The sequence below is a fragment of the Tympanuchus pallidicinctus genome, unplaced genomic scaffold (assembly GCF_026119805.1).
Source record: "Tympanuchus pallidicinctus isolate F22 unplaced genomic scaffold, pur_lepc_1.0 scaffold1, whole genome shotgun sequence".
Taxonomy (NCBI): domain Eukaryota; kingdom Metazoa; phylum Chordata; class Aves; order Galliformes; family Phasianidae; genus Tympanuchus; species Tympanuchus pallidicinctus.
In genome coordinates, this window is record NW_026294618.1 from 69,276,299 (window position 1) to 69,303,663 (window position 27,365).

Genomic DNA, 27,365 nt, shown 5'->3' on the forward strand with positions numbered 1-27,365 from the left:
CGCAGTCACACGGCGACAGTACGTGTGTGAACGTTAGTTTTAATGTTAATGCCTTCAGGCCCCCGTTACAGTCCGCACGTCAGCGAAATAGTTGAAAGCAATCAGTCACGTTCCTTGTTACAAGTCTAGAAAACGGATTCGAGTCTCCATTACCGTGCACATCTCTTTAAATACGTATCCAAAAAAAAAAAAAAAAAATTAATCAATTTAAAAAACAACAAAACACAGTGAGTATACAAATCAACTGCAACCCTCAGCGGCACCGTCTCTCAGTGGCAGCACGAAGCAGTCCCGCTGAAGCACACACACACACACACACACACATTCCCTACGGCCCGCCCCACGTTCCTGCAGGGCTTCTGGGCGCACTGAGGGGATGCGGCCTCGGTCGGTGCTGCCTTAGCGGGCGGGTGGAGCTTCGGTACTCAGAGCCGCGCAGCCATGGGCTTCTGTACAGGTGTTCTGGCATCTGGCAAGGAAAGCAAAAAGCTCAGAACAAGAGACTATAATAAAACTATTCGTTGGTCTGTTTTCTTCAGACATTGGGATGTGTGATGTTTCAAATAGAGAAGGCTGGATATTAGGAGTAAGTCCTTCTCAGGAAGAGCTGTGAGGCTCTGCAAAGGGCTGCCCAAGCAGCTGGTGGAGTCACCATCCCTGGAGGTGCTCAAGAACCACGTGGATGTGGCACTGAGTGACACGGTTAGAGGGCATGGTGGGGTTAGGCCAGTGGTTACACTTGATCTCAAGGGTCTTTTCCAACCTTAATGGTCTTTTACTACCTTAATGGAGCTATAACAGATGTTGAAAGCTGCACAGGAAGTACTATTGCAGAAAAAAAAAACCGAACCGAAAAAATACCACCTGTATTTCTGTACAGATAAACATGAGAAATTATTAGGAAAAATAGTTAAGAAACAGCTGGAAATATTGCTAGATCCAGCATATGCTCATTGTCCAAATTCATGTACAAGTCAAGAAGCTTTTCAAACAAATCAGACATCACTTACCAAACACATCCAGGATTTTATGGATAGCCTCCTGATTTACACTGTAGGAGAATCCATTGGACCTATGGTTCAAAAACAAAACCACACAACTGTTTTTTTTTCCAATGATTATTTCTTATTTGTTAGAAATGACTAAAATAATCATAAATTAATTGTATTTTTCATCCTGCCAGCAAAATTATTCATTGTTAGGGCATGGTAGACTTTTAAACAAACTGCGCTCAAGGATTGTTTTGGTTTCTTTATCCTTCTTCATGGTTACATTCCCCATGTCTCTCTTCCTGTTTTCATTAAGGATAACTGCAGTAAAAGAACATTTGCTTGTTTGTTTTTAATAATACTATTTTCAAGACTCTATCCTGAAACCATATATTGAAATCTTCAGCTGATCTCAAAATCTGTTGCACTCAATTTGTTCCATTTATTTAAAAGGGGAAGAAAAGGAATCAAAAATCCATCCAGCGCAGTGACATTTGAAAATGAAAATCAAAATATTTGAAAAGTGTTTCCAATTATTACTTGCACTGCCTGGTGAGTCTTATTATAAAACACAGAATAACTATTCCTTCATTAAAAATAAGCAGGATTGTTCTATTTGCAGATCAAGCCCCTGACAGAAACTTTGAAAACCAAAAAGCACAGAAAGGAGAGTCAGAAGAAGCCCACTAATGGGTTATTAAATTCTGTTGCTGGACCCATGGAGCATTTGCACTCTGAGGGGTGGCATCCTGCTTCCACAACCTGTACAGAAAGAAGTACCTAGGCCTTCACTGCAACCCAAGTACACCCAAATCATGCTTCAGTTGGCTGCTATTCAAGAAATTGGATGGCTCTTGTTCTGCTTAATACTAATAGCTCAGTCATTAAGAATTTCCAGTAAGGCCACACTTTGTCTTTTATATACCACAGAGCCAATTTGACTCACATTTTCTTCTTCTTCACTGCACCTAATTGCACAAGAGCTGCTAAGGCATTTTTCTGCATGTCAGAGGACAGCGCCTCGTAACACTGCGTAGTCCCTACAAAAAAAGCAGAAACACAATTAAAAGTTTTATCACTGCCCAATAACAGGTCACACTTGTAAAATAACACTGCATTACAGCCACAGTACCCTTCTCAAGGAGTTGAAAAACAAAGTTGCGGACTCCAGGTATAAACTGCTTCTCAGTAAAGGCTTCTTTTGTTTCCTTTGATAGATATCTGAAAATTAACTAAGATTTAAAGAAAAAAACATTAGCACTTCCTTGTGATTGTCAATTGGTTTTTAAGTACAAACAAACATGTCCTTACAAAGTCGTAATATTGTTACACTTTGAAAAGTTAGCAGAGGAACTTACAAGGTATTATTAAATAGCACACCTGAAATTCTTATTACTGTTTAACAAGTGTGAGATATTAAAATAAGATTCAGTATTACTGTAATAGTTATCTTGGACATTAATTCAATGTTTCTGTTCTTGCAATCTGAAGCAGTATAATTTTATTAGAGTGTTATCTGTTTTGCAGATGGGAAAAACCACACAAGTCAGTACCAATCAGCCTAAGTCAGACACCAGAGCACTAACAGTTCCCTCCTCTACTAGGTTTCATACGACTGCATTCCTCTCAGAATTACACTGATAATATATCAGAGATTTTAGTCTCCTCTTCTTTATGTATACATTACTTGTCACAGGAATGCAAGCATTTAGCTGTATTAAAATCTTAGGGAAAAGAATTTAAAGAGATAAGAACCTGTCATATACAAACTCATTTCTGAACCAAGCAGGACAGCCCACAAAAGGAATGAAGTAAGAACTCCCAGTAAGAAAGAGCAATGGAGCCTGCCACAGCAGCACACTCCCTTTGAAGCTTGTAAACCCACAATAGCTTATTAGATTACAAGATTGTTTATTGTTTTATTCATTTTGAAAATCCTCAGCCAAAGTTGTAATCAGGCTTCTGAAGAATGGGCACATTACTACTGTTTCTCCATTCTTCCACTCCCCAGCCATTTAGTGCACAAGTATCACTGCACTTGTAGTTTTCCTACAAAACTCAGGATAAAAAAACCCCCACAGTTTCTGAAAAACATCGTACCTGATAGCCTTCCACAAATGGTCTGAACATAGCTGACAAGAAAGATACTACAACATTTCCTTTGTCAGTAGGGTAGATTTCCTGTTGAGTTGTTTGAATCGCATCACATTTTGTGAGAAGAAAACATCCTTCCTCAAAATCCTGGAAGACAGAAGCACAACTGAATTGTTACTGCATCTAAACAAGTGCAGAGAGCTTTATCCAAAAACAAACCAACCAACCCACCATAACAAAAACAACAGCAAGACACTATTTATAGCAAGTTGCATCACTAAATGGCATCATATCAGTTACTGGTAGGGTTCTGCAGGGCTCTGTTTTAGGGACAGCCCTCTTCAGTGCTTTCATCAATGTAGGACTTGAAGGTTCATTAACGAAGCTTAAAAACAGTACTAAATTGGGAGGAGTTGTCAACTCTTTCAGTAGAGTAGAGAGGCCTTACAGAGAGATCTACAAATTGGAGGGCTGACAATCACCAACCATATGAAGTTTAACAAGAGCAAGTGCTGGGTTCTACAGTTGAGATGGGCAACCCTGAAAATATGTATGCAGTTGGGGCATTGAGCACATGGAAAGCAGCCCTGCAGAAAGAGATCTGGGGGCTCTAGCTGACAGCAAATAAAACACAAACCAGCAGTGTGCCCTGGAAGCCCAAAAAGCCAACTATAGCCTGGGGTGCACCAGGCCCAGCTATCGTGGTTTTGTGATTTCTGTTGATGATATTCCACATCATAACATCATATAAAGCAGTGGGAGTTAAAGAGTTAATGTTCTGGTTCTGTGGACTGCCTTTTTTTGGGCATTTTGGTTCTTGGAAGGGAGGGGAGGAGTGGCAACCTGGTGGATTCAGACAATAATTTGCAACTAACCAAATGAATACCTATGCTCTGACTTTCTTTTAAGCTCTTCCTCTTACAGGTCAAGCAATTATCTCTGCAGGTATTTATCATAAAGCACACATTAAGGTGAGATCCAAAATCAGATGCCATTTTAGTTGTCTGTGCTATTATTATTATTTCTCCAGAAGGGATGTTTTTACCTTCAATGAAATACCAGGAAAGAAGATGAACTCATCAGAGAAAATATCCCTCAAGAAGCTGAAGCTGCTGTAGACTTCCTCTGGGAAAAAAAAAGAAAAAAGATACACTGTTGTTTAAAAATGTAATTAAAAACATGCCATTGAAAAGTCATTTAAACCTTATTTTAGAGGCAATACCCACCTTAGATAAAATTTGGACTGGTCATTCAGAGCACTACGTATATGTACAACTGAAAGCATCACAGTGGAACAGTAAGTACTCAATTCAGTTGTTATTAAAAGGAAGTAATAGGGGACTGTAGATTCCCAGAACATGCATTAAATACCATATAATCAGATGCTGCACAAAGTCAAGGTATATGTTTTGAAATATTACATAATGATACAAGTTCTAGAAAACACTGGAACACTTCAGGAAGAGTACTGAGAAGAAAGATGGAGAACTGGCTGCACCATACGTGACATTGTAATCTAAAAAGCAGGCCTGCTGAACATGAACAAAACAAGCAAATAAACCACTGTATTACAACCATGAAATGAAGCCTTGCTATAAAAGCAGGAGAGACTTCCCAACATAGCTCTCTTCAACAGGTGAAATATGAAGGTTGATGTTTGGTGTTTTTAGGGCCCTTTCACCCTATGGGAGTTTCAGAATGCATACTGCAAGGGAAGAAACCCAAACACTCCCAGACACTTAACTTCTAAACCCAATTGCTTCTGGATTGAAGAACAGTGTAAACCAGAATGGGGATCATCTCATCATAACTCTGCTCTCTCAGCAGAATATTCCTACTTTCAAACGTGTCAGGGGGTAAACAAACAAGAAAGTCAAGCAGAATACCACTGTTCCCTCAACACATTCGCTTTATGCCATGAGACCTTATTCAGAGTCCTGGCATAACTTTCTCAAGTACCTCCCCCTATCAGCCACGGGAACCTCCTGCTCCTCCTGCCGATGGCAGAGCAGGGAGCGAAGGCGCTGGGCTCCCCATGCTACCCAAACGTACCTTTCCTGAAGCTGCGTGTCATTTGCAAGGCGAGTGCCACCAGAGATGGACGTACAAACACATTCAGTAACTGGTTTCTGTAGGTACTACACATGAGGATGACCAAAGCCTTCTTAAAGACTACTTCCCCTACGGCTCCATCTTCTACTCCTTTGTCATTGAGGACCACGTGGCCATCGACGAGGCGCGCAATGTTGGAGTGCAGGGTGAGGCCTGACATAACTGCTTTTTTGGCACACAGATTATCTATCAGGAAAACACAACAGGGAACATACCTCTGTTGAAACTGCCTAAAAGGCACCGGTATTTCATTAAGCTTTATCACAGAGGACAACTGTGACATCACTCAGTTAGAAAAACGCTCTCAGCCTAGGCATCGTATGCAATGGAGAGAATAAATTTCAGATAGTTCTGTAATTAGAACTCTTTGAATTCTTCCACTTTCTAACATTAAAATGAAATTCCTTTGTCTCTGGAGCAAAGATTCTGAGCCTCCAACTAAAAGGCTAGAACTGTCTGATGGATACATTCATCCTTAGAGAAATACTTCTGTTTAGGCATTTCTAGCACCATAAGTTTTCAATCAGATGAACAAGTCTTTATCAAGTCTTTCCACAGTTTTCTTATACAAGGCATTCCTCATACCAATTTAAGTTCAAAAAATCCTAACATAAGTGTCATTACATGACAAACTTGCTCAAAGAGAAAAGTTGGTATTTAAACCCAAGTTCTATTAAAATTCTTTTAAGATGCCTTAAGCAAGGAACTCTGTGGATTTCATGGTTTTCTCATTTCTTTTTAAGGAATAAAGTCCTTCAAAAGCAGATATGAGCTTTGCAATACTTTGGTAGGACTTCCTTTTGACAGAGTAACACATCACAGACAGAGAACAGCATCTCAAGTCTTGAAATACACTTCTGTTTTTAAACTATCTTCTTTAAACATGACTTCCATTGAATGCAAAGCATTTGGAAAGTAAAGAAATAATAAAAACTAAAATGAACACAAAAATACAGTTTACACCATCACAGCAATACAGGCATATCAAATCAATGCCATCTGTCACAAAAATATGTATTTCAAATTCTTTCCCACTGCCCTTCATGTGGAACCTCCTTGCACCTTATTCATTCCTTCGGCTAGTGTATTCCAGCTTTGCCATCATTTTCACAAGACTCTCAGCATAATAAGAACCAGAGGTGTGACTGAGTTATTTTGCAGCTCCCATTTTTAATATATTGCAACATATAAAGAAATATTCTGTCTGTAACAACCAGCCCTCATTATATGAGGAGAAACAGCTGGCTGTCTGGAGATGGAAGAATGGACTGGATGCATGCACTTGCTTGTCTTAGTGATGCCTTCAAATTAACCTTTTAAAACATTTATTCTTTCAAATTATTGCCAAAGAAAAGCCAACCCACACACATAGCAAATCCTGTTTCGACACAAATGAATACCTACTGCATGGCCAGCACACTCAAATAAAATCTTCACAATTATTGTCTGTATTTCAATGCCTTGCCCATTTTCCATTCCCTGACTACACCAAACTCTACTAAAGCAAAAGCTTATTCATTGTTGCTAATAAAATAAAATAAATAAGCAAACATGAACTCAGCATGTTTTTTTGCTTTACTGTGCAATCGGATTCTGAGTAGTGTTTTAACATCACCATGAAATTCTTCCTTTCACAGTCTGGCAGGAGCAGACTTCATTTGTATTCACTACAATGAAGATCCCTGAAAGGAGAAATGCTATTTTTGCAGAAATGTCAGAGTTCTGTTATTACTCTGGTGTGCTCTTATTTCTCTATCTAATACTGAGAGGAATCCTTGATTATGACTACAGAAGCAAAGATCCATAGTTGAAATATACTGAAAATGGAAAAGGTGAATGTATTTGCATCACATTTTCTTTGCTGACTTTCTCACTTATGTCCTGAGGCTCCACATCATCTGCGTCACACTTTGGCTCACAGAGAGATGTTTAAAACAGTTGTTCAGAAAAGGAAGAAGAAAGTTTGGATTTTATTTATGTCCCATGTTTGTTCAGGCTAATTCTTTGTCACAGTATCAACTCTTAGTCAGTGTCATGCCACAAATGTTGCATTTTACTCAGTTACCCTTGCAGAACAGGTAACTGCCTGTGAATCATATAGGGTTCAGAACAATACTAGGCAAACCTTGGTGCTTAATATAAACAGCTTACAATTTCCCCCTTATTCCATAGTTATGGAAATAACAGTAAGATACCTCCCTTGCATCAGTCTAACTGTCTTTCAAGGTAGCATATTCTACAGCCCAAGACAAAGCCCCATATACATTTGTGTCATTTTTGGCTTATGCTAAAATCCATTTTAGCAGCACTCAGCACCTATGAAAACAATCTGTAACGTTGTCACCATACACTGCTTTCAGGAAAATATTATCTATCCTTCACAAACAACAAAAGGAATAGAAATAACACTTTCAATGCATACCAGGCCACTCAATGAATCCTCCAAAAGTCTGAGTTAAGCCTTTGAGCCACACAGTCTTCTCTATTAGAAGTTCAAAATCCATGGCAGGCAAATTCTGGAGCAGAACAGCAGCAACTAGCACCCACGGGCTCAAAACCATGTTTTCTATTTGCAGAAGTTCCATTTTATAAGCTACATCACTGACAAATTCTTGAATATCTTCAGTTGGCTTTTGTGGAAGATGCCTGAAAAAAAAAACAAAACAAAACAACCACAAAACAGTGCAGTTCAAGGTTAAAAAGCTTCAACATCTAGAATATACATCACACTCTTCCTTATTTCTCTTATGTATCGCTCCCAGATCCTAACATCTGCAGGGCAGTTCTTTGCACTATGTAGTACAGAGCAAAACATCAGTAGATTCACAACAACATTTGAATCAGAACTTTGTATTGATGTTGTACACTTGCTATCCTCAAAATAAACAAACTAAAGAACTACATCTTATGTATCAAATTACACAATCACCACATCCAGTCATAGCTCCATCTTCCTTACTACACGATCACATAAGTGCTTGTAATAAGCCAGAAGGGAAAGAAAGGGGAGTTTCTGTGTAACAGAACTACTGAATCCTCAGAAAATAGAGCTTTGCCTAGGTCATATATCACAATAAACTTTTGAAATAGGATATCCTCCCCCTAAAACAAAGCAATGGAATTAACAACTTGTTTCAGAGACAGCCAGTCTCTGCATGATAACCCTGCGCTCAGACAGAACATCTTCACTGAAGATGATGGGGAGGTGAGAAAGTGAAACAGAAGTAAAACAGAGAGCTACTTAATTATTTCAATATTTTTGAGAATTAAACAAGTGCTTTCCTGCATAAACCATAACAATATTTGGTACCTGGGTACTAAATTATATGGGCATAGATTGATTCTCCCAGAAGCCAATGTTCGAAGTGATACCGGCTGGCCAACATAGATGTGTATGGTACCAAAATTGTCACTGAGGATTCTTCTGGCCTTTAACAACCCCTAAGGAAACAGAAAGAGTAAAAAGCAAATTTTTAGAGCTACATGATGCATATACAACCACTTATGTTCTGTTCTTAAGGAACTGACATACAGATGTAGATTCTTTGGGCTTTGGGACTCCTAAGAGTTCATATGCATAAAGAGATTCTTCTAATATCCTCTCATAGCTGATGCTGATGGGAACAAGGTACGTGTCAAAGACTTCACGTTTTAAAAATGGTTCCATCACAATGCTGAGAAGACCTGCAAATTATATTTAAAAAAAAAAAAAAAAAAAAAAAGTGAGTTCCTTGTCTTTTTCGAGGAAAGAAGAGCAACAGCAATTTCACTTTGAAAAAGATACACTTATATTTTAGAAACTACTAAAATGTATGTACTAAACAATGTACTAAAGCGCATCGTTTTTGTCCTCTTTGAGCAAGCAGATGTGGAAGACACTGTCCAAGCTTTAAAACAGAAGGTGAACGTAAGCAATAGATTTGCACAGCTATCTGTGCTCTTTTCAAAAGTACTGCTCTGCTCTTGCACATCTCTTTCTAAAGATTCTCTATGACTTTTACAAAGAGTTAACCTACAGTTTTTCTGAGGTGGTAAGGGAATGCCTGTTTTCCAGAAAGAAAAGCAGGAAGAATTACGCAATTAAGTACACAACTGAAGAGAAAACAGAATGCAAGAGACACGTATTGATCTTCTTTATATAACTTTGGAACTTCAACTGTAGTATTTTCCATTGCTCACAGACCTCACCAGTTTCCCACCACTTCAACACCTCTTCCTGCCTGACGAACTTAAGAACACAGCCACTAATGAAAACACTGATCACCATAAAAGGTTCCAAGTTTTTAAGAAACTTACCAAACTTTGGAGTCAGAGTCTTAGCAGTGCGGCTTCTAGTTCCTTCAAGAAAAAACTCAATTGGGGCATAGCCATTCTTCAAAAGTAAAACAAACAAAAAGCTGGTCAGAAAAACGAAAACATTTCTTCCTTACTGCCTGCAAATAATTTAGAGTACTTAAAACATAAGCAGCTTTTTTTTAATGGAAGTCATGCCACCTATAACCTCAATCATTTCAAATCTGTATTCATCTATTGTATTTGCCAAACTATGTAGTTTAATTAACAAAAACATTTTGTCTGTCATGTGATATGGGTACACAATCCAAAGCAACTGATGAGCAGCAATTTGTTAACTGCCCACTGCTGAACTGCAGTAACAGCACATGCATGCTCTTCACCAGCATTAACCATGAGGTAAAATGCATCTTCTTCATCAGCAAAGACTTCAATTTTATGCCCACGATGTCACACTTATTTTAAGTGAATCATTGCAATAGAGTATTTCTTAAATGTACATTTTGAGAGCTCAATAATGTATTTACCCTTAACATAGTTTTTACGTATTCAGCAAAAACTGCCCAATAGAGCCTGTTGCCACCGAAAGAACGTCGCATAAAAAAGGCACCTGCTCTTCGTAGCAGCTCACCAACTATCTTCATTCCTAGGAAATCTGAAATACAATCAAACAGAAATCAAATCCACACACAGAGAATTTAATAATATCTGCCAGCAGAACCAACTACGTTCTGTAATAAACTCATTTAATTACCACAATAACAGAGATCTCTCTCAAGGATTCCGTTGTTGCTTGCAATGCTTGCAAGACATGACTGGTAGGTTATGATAAGCTTTCAATTATATATATATGTATGTATATATATGTAAGTAAATAGCATTCATATCAATTTATTTTTATAATTCAGACATCTAGATGTCAGCCATAATGAGGATTATTTTTTTTCAAGTACTTTGTCTCACTCATCTCCAGAAAGATCAGTTACCACTGAAAGCATCTCAGAAGACACACATTAACCCCAGCAATAAACTAACCAATTACGTTACGGTATATCATATAAGAGCCCAACTCATCAATTTGGGAATGGTAGCATAAGCCAGACAAAATTTTTGATAATTTTCTAGTTTCAAGCAATCCCTCGATGCTTGGATCGTTAAAACCAGGAAGTGCTCAGCAGTAACAAATATTTAGGGGAAGTATTTAAAATGAGTCCACATAGCAACTGGCCATTTGCTGCTTCAGCTTTCCTGTTACCTCAATCAGTAAAACATTTGAGAATGGATATTCAGTCACTAGATATGAAGAAAAAAGATAAAAGGAAATTAGACCCTGGCCAACAATAGCTGCTGTAAGAGCTTTGACTTTTTTTCCCTTATTCTACTACTACCCTTCCTCCCTCACCACAGAACAGACTCCATCCTCTCCTTTACCTCCATCTTCCTACTGCCCAATCAATCCCCCAGCCAGGATGCAGCTGCCATGATCAACACTTTTCCCCACTGCACACTGCCACACCAGGAACTGGGGCTCAAAAGCATCTTTTCATGTGCCTCACGCCCACACTATTCCACCAGCTCTGCACTCCACTAAAGAGTCTGTCTCCTCTTTTATAGCCCCTTTTTAGATATTGAAAGGCCACTCTCAGGTCTCCCTGGAGCCTTCACTTGTCCAGGCTGAACATCCCCAGTCTCTCAGTCTGTCCTTGTAGGAGAGGTGTTTTATCTCTTGGATCATTTTTGTGGCCCTCCTCTGAAGGTGCTCTAACAGGCCTATGTCTCTCCTGTACCAAAGAGTCCACATCTGGACACAGTACTCCAGATGAAGCCTCACCAGCACAGAGTAGAGGGGGCTGGATCACCTCATTTGACCTGCTGACCATGCTTCTTTTGATGCAGCCCAGGATACGGTTGGTTTTCTGGGCTCATATTCAGCTTGCCATCCACCACTGCCAAGTTGTTTTTGGCAGGGCTGCACTCCACTCTTACATCCCCCAGCTTGTATTGATAGCAGAGGTTGCCACAACCTGGGTGACAGACCTTGCACTTGGATCTGTTGAACCTCAGGAGATTCACCTGGGCCCATTGCTCATGCCTGTCTAGGTCTCTTTGGATGGCTTCCCATCCTTCAGATGTGTTGACGGCACCACACAGGTTGATGTCATCTACAAACTTGCTGAGGGTGCACTCAGTCCCACTGCTGATGTCACTGATGAAGATGTTAAGGAGCACTAGTTCCAGTACTGACCCCCAGTGAACACCACTTGTCACTGATCTCCACCTGGACATTCAGACACTGATCACTACTCTCTGGGTATGATCTGATAACCATCTATCCAACCACAAAGCAGTCCAACCATCAAATCCATATATTTCTAATTTGGAGAGAAGGATGTTATAGGGGATTATGTCTAAGGCCTTACTGAAGTCCTGACAGATGACATCATTGGCTTCCCTTGTGCACTATGCAGCTACACTATCATAAAACACAACAAGGTTGGTCAGGCAGGACCTGTCCTTGGTGAAGCCATGCTAGTTATCCCATGTCACCTCCCTCTCTTCCCTGTGCCTCAGCATAGCTTCTAGGAGAATCTGTTCCGTGACCTTCCCCAGCACAAAGATGAGGTGACAGATTGGTAGTTCCCTCTGTCATTCTTTCTACCCATCTTAAAAATGAATGTGACATGGCCTTTCCTCCAGTCACCAGAGACTTCTCCTGATTGCCATGACTTTTCAAACATCATTGAGAGTGGCTTGGCAACTACATCAGCTAATTCCCTCAGGACTCTGGGATGCATCTCATCAGGACCCATAGACTTATGGATGTTCAGGTGTCCTCAGGTCCATGCCATAAACCTGACCTTCTCTTACGGTTGGAGAGGCATCACTCTCCCAGTTCCCACCTTCTGAACCAGCCACTCAACTGCTGTGTGCAGAACAGTATCAAGCAAAGACTGAAGCAAAAAAAGTTTTGAGTACCTCAGTCTTATCCTTGCCTGCTGTTACAAGCCTGTCTGTATTGCTCACAAGAAGGGTTACACCCTCCTGAACTTTCCTTTTCTGGTTGATGTACCCATAGAAGTCTTTCTTATCCTTCTTCGTACCCCTTGCCAAATCCAATTTTAGTTGGGCCTCGGCTATCCCAAACCCATCCCTACACAGCCCAGCAGCACCACTACAGTCCTCTCAAGTTACCTATCCTTGATTCCACTGTGCATTTTCTTCTTGCTCTCCAGTTTGACCTGCAGGTCCTGGTTCAGCCATGCCAGTCTTTCGCCTTCCTTTCCAGACTTCCTCCACCTTGAGGAGAGCTCTCCTGCCCTAAGGAAAGCTTCCTGAAAAATCTGCCAGCTCTGCTCTGCTCCCTTGTCCCTGAGGACATATCTCCAGGGGGTTTTATTGACTAACTCATGAAGAGCTGAAAGCTGGCTTTCCTAAAATTAAGCTTCCTGATTTTATTCTCTGCCTGTCCAATATCTCTCAAGAGTGAACTCCATCACTGCAAGGTCACTACAGTTCAGGCAGCCTCTAATCCTGATGCCACCAATCAGTTTCAAGGAATCAGTCACACCACCAACTAGCAAGAGATAATTGGCACTTCATATCAGGCTACTGTGACGGCACTTAAAGCTGTATCAAGTGTCACAAAAGGTTCTGTGTACATAGTAACTCTTGGCCAAGCTTTTGTCTGTATCCAGGCAAAGAAAACAATAGAGAAGTCTGCTTCACAACATCTATCTTTTCCCAGCCTTGGGTTACAGGTGAGGTACTTCTGGATGAACTTGCTACGAAAAAAAATCACTTTGGATTGGACTCAGCACAGAGGAGGGGGCATGACTATGCAAACATCTAATCCAAAGACATTTTAACAAAGAGTATTCGCAACAGAAATTAAATAACTACTTATAGTAGCAGCTACCTGATCCTTGCTACTGGTTCTCCGAATCCTGAAAACACCATTAAAAGAACATACTTGCCTATTCCTGCAGCAATGACAGGCAAAGCCAAGTCATACGTATATAGCAAATAAGACAGCATCAAGAAGTCTACATAGCTTCGGTGACTGGGCAGCAGTACAACTGGGTGCTCTTGAATGGCACGTTGCAACTGGAAAAAGAAATAAGAACAAACTATATTGTTCCAGTATTTACAGAATTGCTGTTGAAACTTGCAGATGCAGATCTTCACACAGCTTAAGAAGAATAGAAGCTCATTTGTTGAGTATAGTTCCTTTGTTCACTTTATATCTTTTTCAACACGGAACCATGGGAAATGTGGAGTAATATTTTCCAGAATAGAACCCTGTTGTTTAAAGGCACCACAGGACTCAAAAGACAGGGCCACATCATTGCATGAGGGATGTTCTTTCTCAGCATCAAAGTGCATAGCATGAATAATATGTATTTTAAAACCTTAGAAATATTATTCCTTATTGCCAAATACATCTCAAGTGAAGGCCTCCATAATTTGCAAAAGATGCAAGCTTTATATAAAATGTCTCCTTACCATCAGAAGAATTTGAAATATTTTTCTGACTGTTTGCCTCAAATACACATCATCTGACTTTTCTCCTCTTTACTAAGAAAAGAGCAATAAACACAAATGCAGTCTTTTTAAAAGACGTGTATCGTTTGTATTCTTTCCTAGAAGTGAAGATTGGAGCCTCTGCCTAAGTATCAGTAGGAAAATACTACAGGTTTTGTTTTTTTGAACAGTACTCACTCTCTGCATTCCTTCTTCATTCACACAAACTCTCTGGAATAGCTGTTTAAATATTTTGCTCAGAGTAAAGGCAAAAAATCTGACAGTTCCTAATTGCATACTGTGACCCATCTCATCCAGGATTTCCATGGCTTCTTCTTGAATAATATCAGGCGATTCTCCCATTTCTTTTGCTAACTAAAGAGAAATGAAGCAAACAAAAGAACAATCAGATGTTGCCCCCTTCTCCTTGCCCACACACACTATTCAGTGTGCCACAATAGTTACAGCAGCAGTAATTCTAGAGTTTTATCTGATAGGCATACATCTAATCTTACAGAATCTGTTCAGTGTCAAACAGCATGAGAAAGCCACGTTAAAGCTGAGCTGTCAACAGAGGCTGAGTAGCAACTTTTCTTCCTCGAAAACATACTATCTGAATATTTTAGCCTGTAGCAACTTCAGAGAAGGTTTAAATTCTAAGAATATTTCCTAGATTATTGGTCTGAAGATGGTTGTGTGCAGTTTTCTTTAATTAGTAAAATGAAACTTAAGCTTGCAGAAATACTCCAGTAGATCTCAGAAGTGCATTTGGGTTGGACTTTAAGACTTAACCAAAGAACTTCATTTATTGCTCTGGCAATGGCTAGCTGAAATGCAAACAAAGCACTGTCTCTACCAGCTTTGCATATCAATGTGTTGGGTTTTTTTCCTGTTCTTATGCACATTCCATTTTGAAGTGTTTGTTTTGTTTTTTTTTAAACAGACTTAAAAATCATCTATTTATTTAAGAGAAGTTTACATTCCCTTTTAAATAAATATTTAACTGAAAAGTTCATCTTTTGCTGTTATGAAATGAGGAACGTGCCTTTTACTGAACATCAAACAGGAAGAAAGAGGAAGAACGACTGAATAAAAAGCTTCCTAAGCAGCATGGCTCAATTTGGAGGCCAGCAATACTTGCAGTAATCTCTAGCTTGGAGCTGAGGAGCACGCTGCAATGGCAAGACTGCAAACCTCCTTCAACCACTTCACACTCACCTGACAAATTTCTATCAAAATCATTTTCCATCAGAAAAACAGTACTTAAGAAGAAAACATCATACGAGCATCTTCCTGACAAACGCCATGCAAAATATTTTCTTTCAGATAATGCTTTAATGTTTCCAAATTGAAAGGTTTCATTTTTTTTTGTATTAAATATTACTTAGCAATTCCTGATAGCAGTAAGACTGAAACATGTAGGTCATGCTTCAGTTTGTAACCTCATAGCAAGCTTTGATGTATCATACCTGACACTGACCATTTAAAAATAGAAATAACATGCAGCCACCCACTCTGAACTAACTGAAATATCTCATACCTGCATTTGCTAGCCTGAAATTTATTTATTTGTTTAATACTGAAAATGGGTAATTCTGCTAAGTATTCCTTATTCCAGCCATTTCCAAATATGAGTCAATTGAATATAAAATATTTCATTCAATACAACGTAGCAGGTGCCCCTCATCTTAAAACAAAGATGCGGACACATCTTACTATTTCTACTTCAAAGAACTGTGTGAAATCAAACTTTCATTTTAGGGAACGTAGCACTCATGATTCCATCATAAACACCATCATAAACTCGCTAGCCTGTAAAATTGCTACAAGACATCCTCAAAGTACAGAAGTGTCTACTAAGCAGAGTGTGTCTTTCATAATGCTGCTCTGTGTCAAGGACAGTGGAGAAAGGGACAGAAACAGTCAAGCACGCTGGTTAAGTTGGATGGTGAAGTGTCAAATAAGCAAAATCAAAACACTGCAATATAAACCAGATACCTAACAGCTTTAATGGCAACCCTGTGGTAAAACAGTACTTGTCTTTCCTGCCAGAAGAGAGTGGCTCTCAAGTTACTGATTTAATGGACCGCCTACCAAACTACACCTATGGGGTTTGACAAGGCCAGCAATATTTCTTTTTTCCTGTTGCCACACACAATTTGTCTGTGTTCAATTTAGTTTGTTTAACAGCTCAGCGTTCAGACTCACCTGCTTGATAACATATTGAACCTGCTCTGATTGGAGAACAACACTTTTAATAGCATTTGGCTTGCAAGGTGAAAGTCCTTTATAGATCACAGGCGTATAACATTTCATTGCATATCTCAAGTCACTGGACAACCGTCTTTCCTCCAAGATATCTTCAAACTCATCTCTTTTCTTTGATATGAGCTCTTTCTGCTAGGAACATACAAATAAAGAATGAGACACCATTTGGGGTGATTCAGTGATCTGCTTGGATGCAGTAGTAATACATTACATGCAAAACTTTTGCACCGTTTGGTTGCTTTACTTTTTCTTTTTTTCTTCTTTTCATATTTCTGTAGTGTCTGCATTCCATACTCTGAGCACATGAACAATGCACTGCTTGGAACAATGCAGCAATTAGAAACTTAAAAAAATAAATAACTGAACCAAAACAAAAGCAACAAACATTTCCAACTGCAAAGGTCTCCAGATCACCATATGTCACATTGCTTAATTCTGCCCAACAGGAAGAGGTTTAGGGAACACCTTGGCTTTAAAGCTAAAATGCCTCGCCTCCAGTCTCTTCATGATTAATAGGTATTAGCAGCTTTGATCTCTCCTCTTATAGCTGCATGAAAACAATAACAGGAACAACATTATAAGAACACAGTCATCAACAAAAGACAGTAGTATCCCTGCTGCTTTAAGCTGCACCTGTGACCTTGGTGATCTCTTCTGGCTTTCACCAAGCTTGGATACAAAGGTACAGAAAGCATAGCCAGGTAGGAACAAAACAAAAAGCAAAGTACCAGCCATGTGAGGATCAGAATGCAACACGGTGCACAGTACAGTTATAAAGAGAGCACAGTCTCTGAACAACCAACGTCACTGTTAAGCAAGAAAGCATCTAGAACTAGTTGTGGATCCATCCTACTGCAGAAATCTCTTTCACAAAACTCTTCTCCCCCAGACAGCAGGCATGGTCTGTGTTAGAGAGGGATGACTCCTCTTATATTCTGTCACAGCACAGTCTATGTGAATGACCCTTCAGTCTTTCTAGAACTCATATTGTGTCCTTCCAAACCTCAAAATAGCAGCAATATTCACCAGACAAGCAAAACTCAGTGGAACATAAATATAAAGGTAACAGTTAGGATTAAGAGTATTTATTAGAAGAAGATGCTAAAGAAAAAAAAAAAAAAAAAAAACTGGGAGGAAAAAAAGTGAAGGATGAAAGGCATTGCCTCCCAGGCTGTTACAGCAACCTTCCCTGACCCCAAGACAAAGGCTTGGCCAGCAAACATCCACCAGAAACGGATAAGCAAAACACTCAGCAGCAGCAGCTAGGTTTTCAGCCCTGGGAGAGGGAGTCAGCTTTCACTGTACTCAGTGTAGCTACATCAGCAACACTGTCAAAAGCAGCTGACATTTGGAGTGAGCACAGCACACAGTTCATCTCCCAACCATTTGTTGCTACAAGACATTTTGGAAAAACAAAACAAAGCACCACAAATCAGGAACATCTCCACTTAAGAACCACAGGAAAAAAAAAAAAAAAAAAAAAAGCCCTTCAAAACCCCAAATGAATCAAGAGCCAATTTCATTTTATCAGAGAACACAAACCCCTACTACAACGCCCGACACTGTTATATTTTCCCCCATACACTACAGCCAGGTTTTGGTACCATCTATATTTACTATATCAGTACTTGGTAGTTCATCTCACTTTTCTCTCCAGTATCATAGTTCAGAGAGCTGTCCCACAGTAATTGCAAAACCACCCTCTACACAGACTTTTTAAAAAGTCATAGGTTTAAGCTCATACATGCTATATTAAATGTAGGCCCACATCCATTTAAAAGCTTTATTATCTTTTTTTCCTATGTAGTGCAGAATTAAAGTTTTCAATCTTTCTTCTTCCACAGCTTTCACCTAGCTGATGTCACACAAGTGCCAGGGTAGCCATAAGCTGACAAGGAGTCTGGAGATAGTTTGTGTCAATCATCTGTGGCCTTGATACCTTGTAGCAACCTTTCTAAATACAAATAAAACAGAAGAAAACAAACCACTTTTGGAAGAAAAGAGAAGAGAAACTCAGCTCTGGTAGCATCAGCCACATCAGCAGCAGCTGTGCTTCTGCAGCCATTAACTCAAGAGCACGTCGTGGATGACAGAGGCTGTACAAAGCCACAGCTAATGGAGAAGTCACCTGTCTGCCACTTCCGTTGATTTCACATTTCCAGATTTGATCTACAACTGCTACCCTTCCATGCTTTCATGTCCCGGTCTAACGCGGCACGGAGGGAGTGGAAAGAAATGCTCCTCTCGCACCGCACAGACAAACTGCTGCTTGGATTCACCTGCAGGCTGGCAGAGACACACTTAGAGGATACGCAGCTGAGAACCCTGGAACCAGAGAGCTCGCTTCTGTACGCGGTTATTCCCACACGGCTAAAGCACGGAGCAGAGTGGGGATGCCGCAGCTTTCCACGATCCTCAGAACACAACAGGAGCGCACTTGGGTGCACCGGGGACAGCGGCACAGCGCCAGGGAAATACAGCAGTGCCGTTCAAGAACCCGAGCTGGAACTACGAGCCATATCCCTCTTTTCAACCCTTCGCCCCAATCCTAGCGAGAGGACAGGTTTAACACCCCACATCTCAGGGAAAAACGAGGACGGCGAACTCACTTTCAGTGACACAACACGGGGCAGCCCGCTCTGTCAAACCCATCCATGTGACAGCTCTCAACAGCCACTTCAGCCGAAAACTCGCCAGCGGATGCACGCTGCTGCCCAAACGCTCCGACAGCCGAACCCGGGGACAGCCGCAGGCCTTCCCTCCAGCCCTGCCCGGCATCTGCTGCCCGCCCGCAGGCCCCGCCCGAGCCCCACTTCAGATCGAATGCGGCCCGTGCAGGCGGCGGCCCCTCTCCCCACGCCGCCTACCGAGAACATGGGCGTCCCTCGCCGCGCCCGCCCGGCCGCCGTCGCTACCGCCGCCGCCATGGCTCTGCGAGCGCCGCCGCGCCTCGCCGCGCCCTGCTCGGCCGCCCTACCCCGTCGCTGCGGCGCCCTTCGCTGCGGCGCCCATGGCCCCGCGCCGCCCCGGCCCGGCTGCCCGGCGCGCTGAGGCGGGCGCGGGGGAGGGCGGGGGCACAGCGCCGTAGGCGGCGCCATCTTAGGGGCGACGGGAGCCGCTCGGGCTCAAGCGGCCTTCCGCTCTGAGCGCCATGGGGTCGCGGGAGCCCTGCCGGCGGCTGGAGGCGGTGCTCGGCGCTCTCTACGACTTGGGTGGGTGAGCGGAGCCGAAAGGAGATTTGCGGGAGGGAGGGCTGCTGGAAAAGGGGCCGCGGGAGGGAGGGCCGCTCGCTGCGACGCGAAGTTGACCCGCGCACGTGTTCTGCCGCGCAGGTGACGAGCCTGGCGTCCGGGGCTCGGCGGGGGACGGCGATGCTAGCGAGGCGGCGGCGGAGGAGGAAGAGGAGGAGAGCCGGGAAGCGCAGCCTACAGCCCCGAGCGATGCTGGCGGGGAGGAGAGAGGGAGGCGCGGCGCCCGCGGCTTCTTCGGAGGGCTGCGGGAGGAGATGTGCCGCACCGCCCCGCCGCCGCCGCACCACGGCGCGCCGCCCCCCGCCCAGGTGGAGGTGGTGGTGTTCCACGCGAGGAAGAGGAAGGCGCGGCCCGACTCCTCTCCGGCGGCGCCCGGCGGCGGCACCCAGGTAGAGCCGAGGCGGGGGACCCTCCGGGCTGGGGGCTCCGTCCCAAAACTGCCCTGCTCTGTTGGTGCTGCTGCAAAACGAGAAAACCTCAGCTACCGACAAAAATGTGCTGCCCTGCTTTAAACAGGAGCGTGGGTGGTGAAAGTTCTTTATAGCACAGATTTATTTATTTATTTTTTTTTTTTGCCCTCCCCCTAAAGCCACGCCAGAGACTTTACATTGAGGGACAGGGATGCGCCTTTGTGGGTACAGCAGAAAGCAAGCAAGATCCCTAGGTGCTTGCCTGGTTTTGTTGTCTCTGCCCTCTGCCATCATAACGCAGTAACTCCTGCTCCAAGCATCTCCCCTCCACCAGTACAGGTGCCTACAAGTCCCAGACCCCTCCACGGATACCCAGCTAATGACAGCCAGCCCTGCTGGCAGGTTAAACAGGGGTAAGTGCAGTCTGAGAGGTAATGATTATGCCAGAGGAGGTTCAGGTCAGATATTAGGAAAATTTTCCACTCAGAAAGAGCAGTGAGGCACTGAAAGGGGCTACCCAGGGAGGTGATAGAGTCACCATCCTTAGAGGTATTGAGGAAACATGTAGCTGTGGCACTGAGAAATATGGTTAGTGATCATGGTGGGCATGGGTTGGTGGTTGGGCTAGGTGTCTTAGTGGCCTTTTCCAACAATTGGGATTCTATGACCAATGGCTTTTTCTTCTGATTTCAAAAGATCTCTGATTAAGTATTTTGCATTGGAAACAGAAAAGTAAATCCCAGCGACATAAATAAACCCATCCATGTGGCTGCCAATGCAGTACAAAACGTAAACACCCAGCTTGCTAGTTCACCAGCTTGCCAGTGGCTATGCTTTTACATAAATATGTTTATTACTTCAAGCCAAACACAAGGCTTAGCCTCTAGCAGTGTCCTACAAATAAAACAGGCAGAAAAGCCTCTTAACTGTTCCTCTGCCTCAATGTTTCATGTGTTGCCCTCACCTCGTGAGTGTGATGGGCCTGAAGGTCACCGACAAGCAAGGAGCACCTTGGGGGGCTTGTGCTGGGTATCTTATGGAGGGAGTGTCTTGTAGGCATTAGGTCTCAGGCTCCTGATTGGTTTATGGGCACCCAGCGTCCTTACACTACCAAAAGCCAGAGCATGAAGAGAAAGGTGATCTTGAAGGTCTTTTCCAATATGAGCAATTCTATGATTCTATGTGCCTGGCTGGAAGTTACCATGCCTTCCACAGTGGGTAGAAGTCTACCATGGCTCAGCATTGTAGTGTTTCTCTGGCAGTTTGCCTTAATTTGCACTTATAGCCGTAACATCAGAAGCCCAGTTCTAAAATAAGTTCTAATGGGCGTTTGATGAGGCTCACCACTATGGAAGCTTGACGTGGGACTGGTAATCTCTAGAGAGTGAATTGAGCAGTTGGTTGAACTCTTTTCTTTTTTTTCTTTTTTTTCTTTTTTTTTTTTCTTTTCTTTTTTTTTTTTTTTTTGTGTGTGTGTGTGTGTGTGTGTGCACATGCATGTGCTTTTTCCAGTATGATTTCCTCCAAAAACTGTTCCAGATTTTCATTTTCTTATACTTTTTTTGTTTGTATGTTTTTCTGCCTGTAAAAGCAGACCTGTTAGGCCTGTTAATGAAATGTTCTGTAGGCAACCAGTTTTCATTACGATATAGATTGCCAGACTACATGCAGCTTTGCAGAGCGAGAAGACATCTGGCTTTGTTGTATGCGGAGGGAAGCTGTGCTTTGATGTAGCCTGAGTCCATTGCTGGACTAAAGTGACTAAATATTCTAGAGAGCAAAAGAAACTTTGTACTGAGTGTTGCCACCAGCTGTCAGTACACAAAGTTACCTTTCTCCAAGTCCAAAGCAAAATAACTTCAAGTTCACATTGTATCCTGCTTTAGCAGTTTTAGGAGAGATTTTGAAATGGAAGTATGCATGATGCATAGCACTTTTTAAAACGTTGGCACCTTTAAAAACGTTGTTTAAATTTGAAATTATAAAAATTAATTGAATTTATTATTTTGTCTGTTTTTTTGTCTGAATTATGGAACTCTTGGAAAGCATTAGCTAATTATGTAGACAATGAAGTGCAGGACAAAGCTATGTATGTTCTGTGATATAATGGCACCCTGTAAATTTTACAAGGCCGTTCCAATACGACCTTATATTCATATTTAAAATGCTACTGACACCCTCTTACCTTGACTTATTAAAAGAGAAAGCTGGAAAAACATGTGTCTGGAAGGTTTAGTACTCTTCCTTACCACCCATTTTAGCATTTCACTGCTTTCAAATTGGGTTTATTTATTATATTCACAGAATCACAGAACTGTAGGGGTTGGAAAGGATCTCCAGAGATCATCAAGTCCAACCCCCCTGCCAAAGCAGGTTCTTTACGCCAGGTTGCACAAGTAGGTGCCCAGGTGGGTCTTGAACATCTCCAGAGAAGGAGATTCCATGACCTCCCTGGGCAGCCTGTTCCAGTGCTTCGTCACCTCACTGTAAAGAAGTTCTTGTGCACATTTGTGCAGAACTTCCTGTTCTCCTGTTCTCCAGAACTTGCTGCAGTTTCTGGCCATTTCCCCTTGTCCTGTCTCCACACACTGCTGAAAAGGGTCCAGCCTCGCCATTCTGCCCCCCACACCTTAGATATTTGTAGACCTGGATCAGGTGCACTGTCAGTCTTCTTTTCTCAAGGCTGAACAGACCCAGATCACTCAGCCTTTCTTCATAGGAGAGATGCTCCAGGCCCTTCACCATCTTTGTGGCCCTCTGCTGGACTCTTTCCAAGAGATCCCTGTCTTTTTTGTACTGGGGAGCCCAGAACTGGACACAATACTCCAGATGAGGCCTCACCAGGGCAGAGTAGAGGGGGAGGATCACCTCCCTCAACCTGCTGGCCACACTCTTTTTAATGCATCCCAGGATGCCATTGGCCTTTTTGGCCACGAGGCTGCTGGCTCATGGCCAACCTGTTGTCCACCAGGACACCCAGATAAAATTCAATTAAATGTTTTGTTTTCTTCACAGACCAGAACAGTGGCTGAAAAGAAAAATGTGAACAAGCAAGAATTTAACTTCGAAAAAGTAAGTCACTAGCACCTACCTAATCTCAGTGCTTCATTGTGCAGGTGTGCATGTATTTATATGCTTGGGAAAGCTGCAGTGAAATTACTGAGAAGCATTGCTGGAAAAGTTTGTCTTTTGCAGGTGAGGATTTCCTAATGTGTAATTTTGGTGTAATGTGCTGTGCTGGAGGAGGAGCGAGTTAGAGAACATACTGTGGCTCCTTGGCTTTTCTTTCTGATCTTTCACTGATAAATCAAGGAAGTTCACTGCATGTTAGCTGTGTAAAGCTATGTTATTACCCATAATGTGTTGCATATGGTATTTTAGGCCTATGTTGTTAGTTACGAATTTTTGATCTTGTATGGGGAAAGAAAAAAAAAAAGTGCTTCTCACTAGTTAATGGCTTTACAGCCAAGGAATTGGAATGCTCTGTAAATGCTAGATCTTGTGAGTAGCATGTCGTATTGCTTTGGTGTGTACAGCACAACACAACTCACTTTTCTGCAAAGCACCTCCTTCCCACGTATCCAGTTTTATGTGAAATGAACAGAAACAGTTACTGACCCTCTGTTAGTCCTCACTGTCCAGGGATTAGATGAACAGTGGTCATCTGTTCTGCAGTACAGTACAAAACTCCATTTCCATTATTTTATAGCATACTGAATTCAGATATTAGCTAAGGTGTCTCTGGGAATATGACTTCGTTGTGGTCTGTCAAGGGTTATTTTACAACAGACTGGACAACTGCAAAATGCTCGCAATTTTCTGTGATGTTTTAGGCTCGTTTGGAAGTGCACAGGTTTGGAATCACTGGCTATGAGAAGCAGGAGCAGCGTCTATGGGAACGGGAACGTGCAATCATGCTGGGAGCCAAGGTAATTCTTGCTCATTTTGTGCTGGGAGGTGACCCAACTGTTACAATGCAGGGAAAGTGTAAGAAACACTGTGAGGTTTTGGTATCACTTCTTTCAAACACAAGATGCCATTCTCCACCCCTTCTTTCACCTCATGTTTACTTTTACATTTTCTGTCCAGTCTGGTCAGTTTTCTGTAAACATCTGGAAAATTAATATTTTTGTGTTCTCAGAGATATTTAGGTGAAATCGGACTGATTGGGGTGGAAAACAACATTTACTGATTTTTTTACAGACCTTTCAAAACTGAACAGCTAAGAGGATAGACTTGCTTTTATAAAGATCCATTTTCCCAGTGATTTGACAATTAAGAATTTTTCAGTTTTATTTATCACCAGCAGTATAAAAGGGGGAAAACGTAGTTTTTCTAAGTCTTCTTTGATGATGGGAGGAGGGTATGAACTTTCCAGGTATGGTGTTATTTTGGAAACCTTGTAGATCTGTTACACAATATAAACATCTTTCCCACCAAGAAATACATTTTTATCATGTATCTGCTTTACAGTCCTTAAGTCCCTTTCTTCTCATCCTAAGGAAAATAAACTATTACTTCTGCTTACCCACCACCTGAACAATAATTTCCATGCAAGTATGTGAATATTTCTGAATCTATTTGAAAATTTCAGCAGAGGTATCACTCCCAATCTTTATTCCAGCCTCCCAAAAAGGAACACATCAACTACAAGAAATACCAGGAGAAAATGAAGGTGAAGAAAACAACAAAGGATGATGATAAGGGACAGGTTTGTGTGACATTTTGTCTATAAAAAGTCAACATGTAAGATCTAGCCCAAAAGCCCAATAATGCCTCAGGCACAGGAGGAGTGCCTGAGTTTGACACCTGCTGCTCTCATGAGGTGAGCTTGACTCCAGCACAACTCATCTCACCAGTCAGAGCTTGTCATGTGCAGTAGGAAGGGTACAGAATTCAAACTGTGCTGTGGTGGGTTTCAGTGCCCTATCTGTGGAGGATGGTAGATTGATGATGCAAAATAAGCAGTTTTTCTGTGTTTTGGTTTTGTTTTTTTTTTTTTTCCAAGGGAAAAAAAAAAAATTGGTCTCCAATTAATGTTTGTTGCATTTTATCTAACCACGGGAAGCCAGATGTTCAGCTGGTTTTATATCAGTGCAATTCCATCTAGGATCTTGCTCATTATTTAAAGCGAGGGTGAGGTTTGTGTTGCATCCATCCTCTAGCATGGTCCATCTGGCCCCAAGCCTGTTCCCTGCCTGTGCTGTAGGTGGGAGCAGGCTGCCAGGCAGGTTTCTGCTCCACCAACTTGTCTTTTGCCACCTTCTTTTTCAGGGGACCTATTTCTCCTTTATCACGTGGCTTAAAGCACACCCAGCTTATGACCAAACACTGGCAAACCCTGTCATCTGACAGTGTGCTCAGTCAGGCAGCTAGATGTACTTGCCTGCTACTAAGTAGATCTTTTGACTCAAGGATCTATCTTGTACCCCTTGTGTGGCTGGATTTGTGTGCCCTTACGTGGCAGGGGTAGCATTTTGGTCGTGGGTGGACTGTGCTTTCCACAAGGTGACAGGAAGAGCTCTGGGCATAGTGCCCTGTGAGGCATTGCATCATTTATCCTATCAAAAGGTATCCCAACCTGTTTTCATACATCTGGTTCAGTGAAGCAAAAACAACTGGATGTTGTGTGTTTGGGGAGGTGGTTAGCCAAAAAAACCTGTCCCTTTGCCATTAAAATAGGCATCTTTAAACACAGGTACAAAAAGGTGATTCTCTGAAGAAGAAGAAGAAGAAAGACTTGAAGGAGAGGTGAGAAATTTTGAATGCTGTTATGTTTCTTTGATATAGTCTTGCTGGTGTATTATCCCTACGTAACCATGCGTAACAATTTAATACCATTTGTGAATTTTTCAAACTGCAGAATTCTCGTTACAAAATGGTGACCTTGTTCCATGTTTAGCAGTTTCTGAGGCTTTAGTTATGCAGCCTCAGTGAAAAGATGTCAGTTCTGCCCTGGCGTGTTTAAGATGACAGCTAGGATGGATGGAAATCCCTGTGTGGGGAGCCAGGATGTGACATTTGCTCAGAGCATTTGCCCTGAGAAACAACTTTTGCAAAACAACAAGGTACAGCAAATAGAGGCTTGAAAAGTACAGTGACATTCTTAATTATAGTGTAGCAGGCAGGCTGAAATGTGAGACTCTTTATCTTCTTTATCTGAAAATCTTTGTTTTCAAATATTTCTTTTAATGTAGTTCATTCTGTAATGTGCTGCAAGTTTTGACCAGTAACACAGGTAATAAATGTTCTGGGACCAATACATGCTGTAATTTGGTATTCCATAATATGAATGCTGACTGCATAAATAGGTGATAGTTTTCAATGTATTGAATGTTTTAATGAGTTTCTGGTGTTTCTCTTGATTCGTTTTCCTTTGTTACTATTTCAGAAAGGCCAAAAGGAAGAGATCAGTGCCCAGCATTTGGCCTGCGGGACAAGTTGGAAAATTCAGAGATGGGACCTTGATTCTGCAAAGCGGTGACATAAAGAAAATTAAATCAACTAAAGTTATCAAATGAACTTATGATACCAAATGAAATGGATGAAAAGCATTAAAACAGAACTCCTGTTGCCACCAGAAGAGACTTACATAAGCCTTGCCCTGCCACCATGTCCTAATTCATTTACCTTATTTTTTCTTGCAGGGTTTTCTATCTCCTATTCTTGGGAGAATATGACAATTTACCATGTTATAAATAAAAGAAAGACTTTTTGATAATTAAGAAGGTTACATGGGTTGTTTTTATATGTGCTAAAGAAAGTGCTTTACTTTCTAGAATTAACTTATTGGTGCTAAGTGAAAAATTAATCCACCTAGTGAATTATATATTAAAATGTATATCTCTTTGCTTTCATCTGGAAGAAATATGGCAAAAGCTGTACCTTATTTTCTCTTAACCTGAAGTAGGTGTTCTATATCAGGCATACATCTTTTCTGTGTTTATCTGAGTTGTTAGTGGAGAGTGGAACTACAAAACAGTTTTCATGCCCAGCAAAGCCTTTTAAGATTTCAGAATTATCTTCTCAAGAATGAAAAATGAGATTCTTCTGAAGGTAAGAGGTGGAGGCTGAACTTGTATATCTACAGAGAACACCAAATAAGTAGTTTCAGATTATTGTTTTGGGGTGATCATGTTGTAAGACAGTATAAAAAACAGGCAACGTTCAAGACCTGAGCTGAATGCCAGATGAGGTACAGACATCCAGTAGCTACACATTGTTCATGGTTAACTTGTTTGTCATTTAACAGTTAACCTACTGATAAAAACAAAGGAAAGAAGTTCATGCTTTGTTTTTTTTATATTTAAGGTTATTGAGTAGTTGTGGCAGTGAAGCAGATATACATGAGAAAGAAAATAGCCATTATTGGAGATGCTTCTTTATATGTACAAGTGAAATTCAGCTTACCTATGAGGATTTGAAAA

General features: G+C 41.6%; 2 protein-coding genes across 4 annotated transcripts; one reads left to right on the forward strand and one right to left on the reverse strand.

The window, feature by feature from the left end:
- Positions 1 to 23: 23 nt before the first annotated feature.
- On the reverse strand, positions 24 to 19,390 carry GNPAT (glyceronephosphate O-acyltransferase). 3 transcript variants are annotated; one of them, XM_052695124.1, is made up of 16 exons: positions 19,145 to 19,390; positions 16,218 to 16,406; positions 14,208 to 14,384; positions 13,463 to 13,592; positions 10,016 to 10,143; positions 9,492 to 9,567; positions 8,728 to 8,879; positions 8,506 to 8,636; positions 7,618 to 7,841; positions 5,136 to 5,381; positions 4,129 to 4,208; positions 3,090 to 3,230; positions 2,122 to 2,221; positions 1,936 to 2,029; positions 1,011 to 1,072; positions 24 to 469 (listed from the first exon to the last, which is right to left on the reverse strand). In XM_052695124.1, exons 1-16 carry the CDS (start codon positions 19,373 to 19,375, stop codon positions 426 to 428), a joined length of 2,205 nt encoding a protein of 734 aa, XP_052551084.1. In that variant the 5' UTR covers positions 19,376 to 19,390; the 3' UTR covers positions 24 to 425. The 3 variants fall into 3 exon arrangements, with proteins under 3 accessions (XP_052551084.1, XP_052551076.1, XP_052551093.1); XM_052695116.1 differs by having other exon boundaries at positions 16,218 to 16,409; XM_052695133.1 differs by lacking the exon at positions 19,145 to 19,390 and adding an exon at positions 18,887 to 18,978.
- CUNH1orf131 (chromosome unknown C1orf131 homolog) lies at positions 19,362 to 26,666 on the forward strand. The gene is made up of 7 exons (XM_052695190.1): positions 19,362 to 19,489; positions 19,610 to 19,917; positions 22,954 to 23,010; positions 23,772 to 23,867; positions 24,563 to 24,649; positions 25,637 to 25,689; positions 26,330 to 26,666. The coding sequence occupies exons 1-7, from the start codon at positions 19,429 to 19,431 to the stop codon at positions 26,457 to 26,459; spliced, it is 792 nt and encodes a 263-aa protein (XP_052551150.1). The 5' UTR covers positions 19,362 to 19,428; the 3' UTR covers positions 26,460 to 26,666.
- The last annotated feature ends 699 nt before the right edge of the window (positions 26,667 to 27,365 follow it).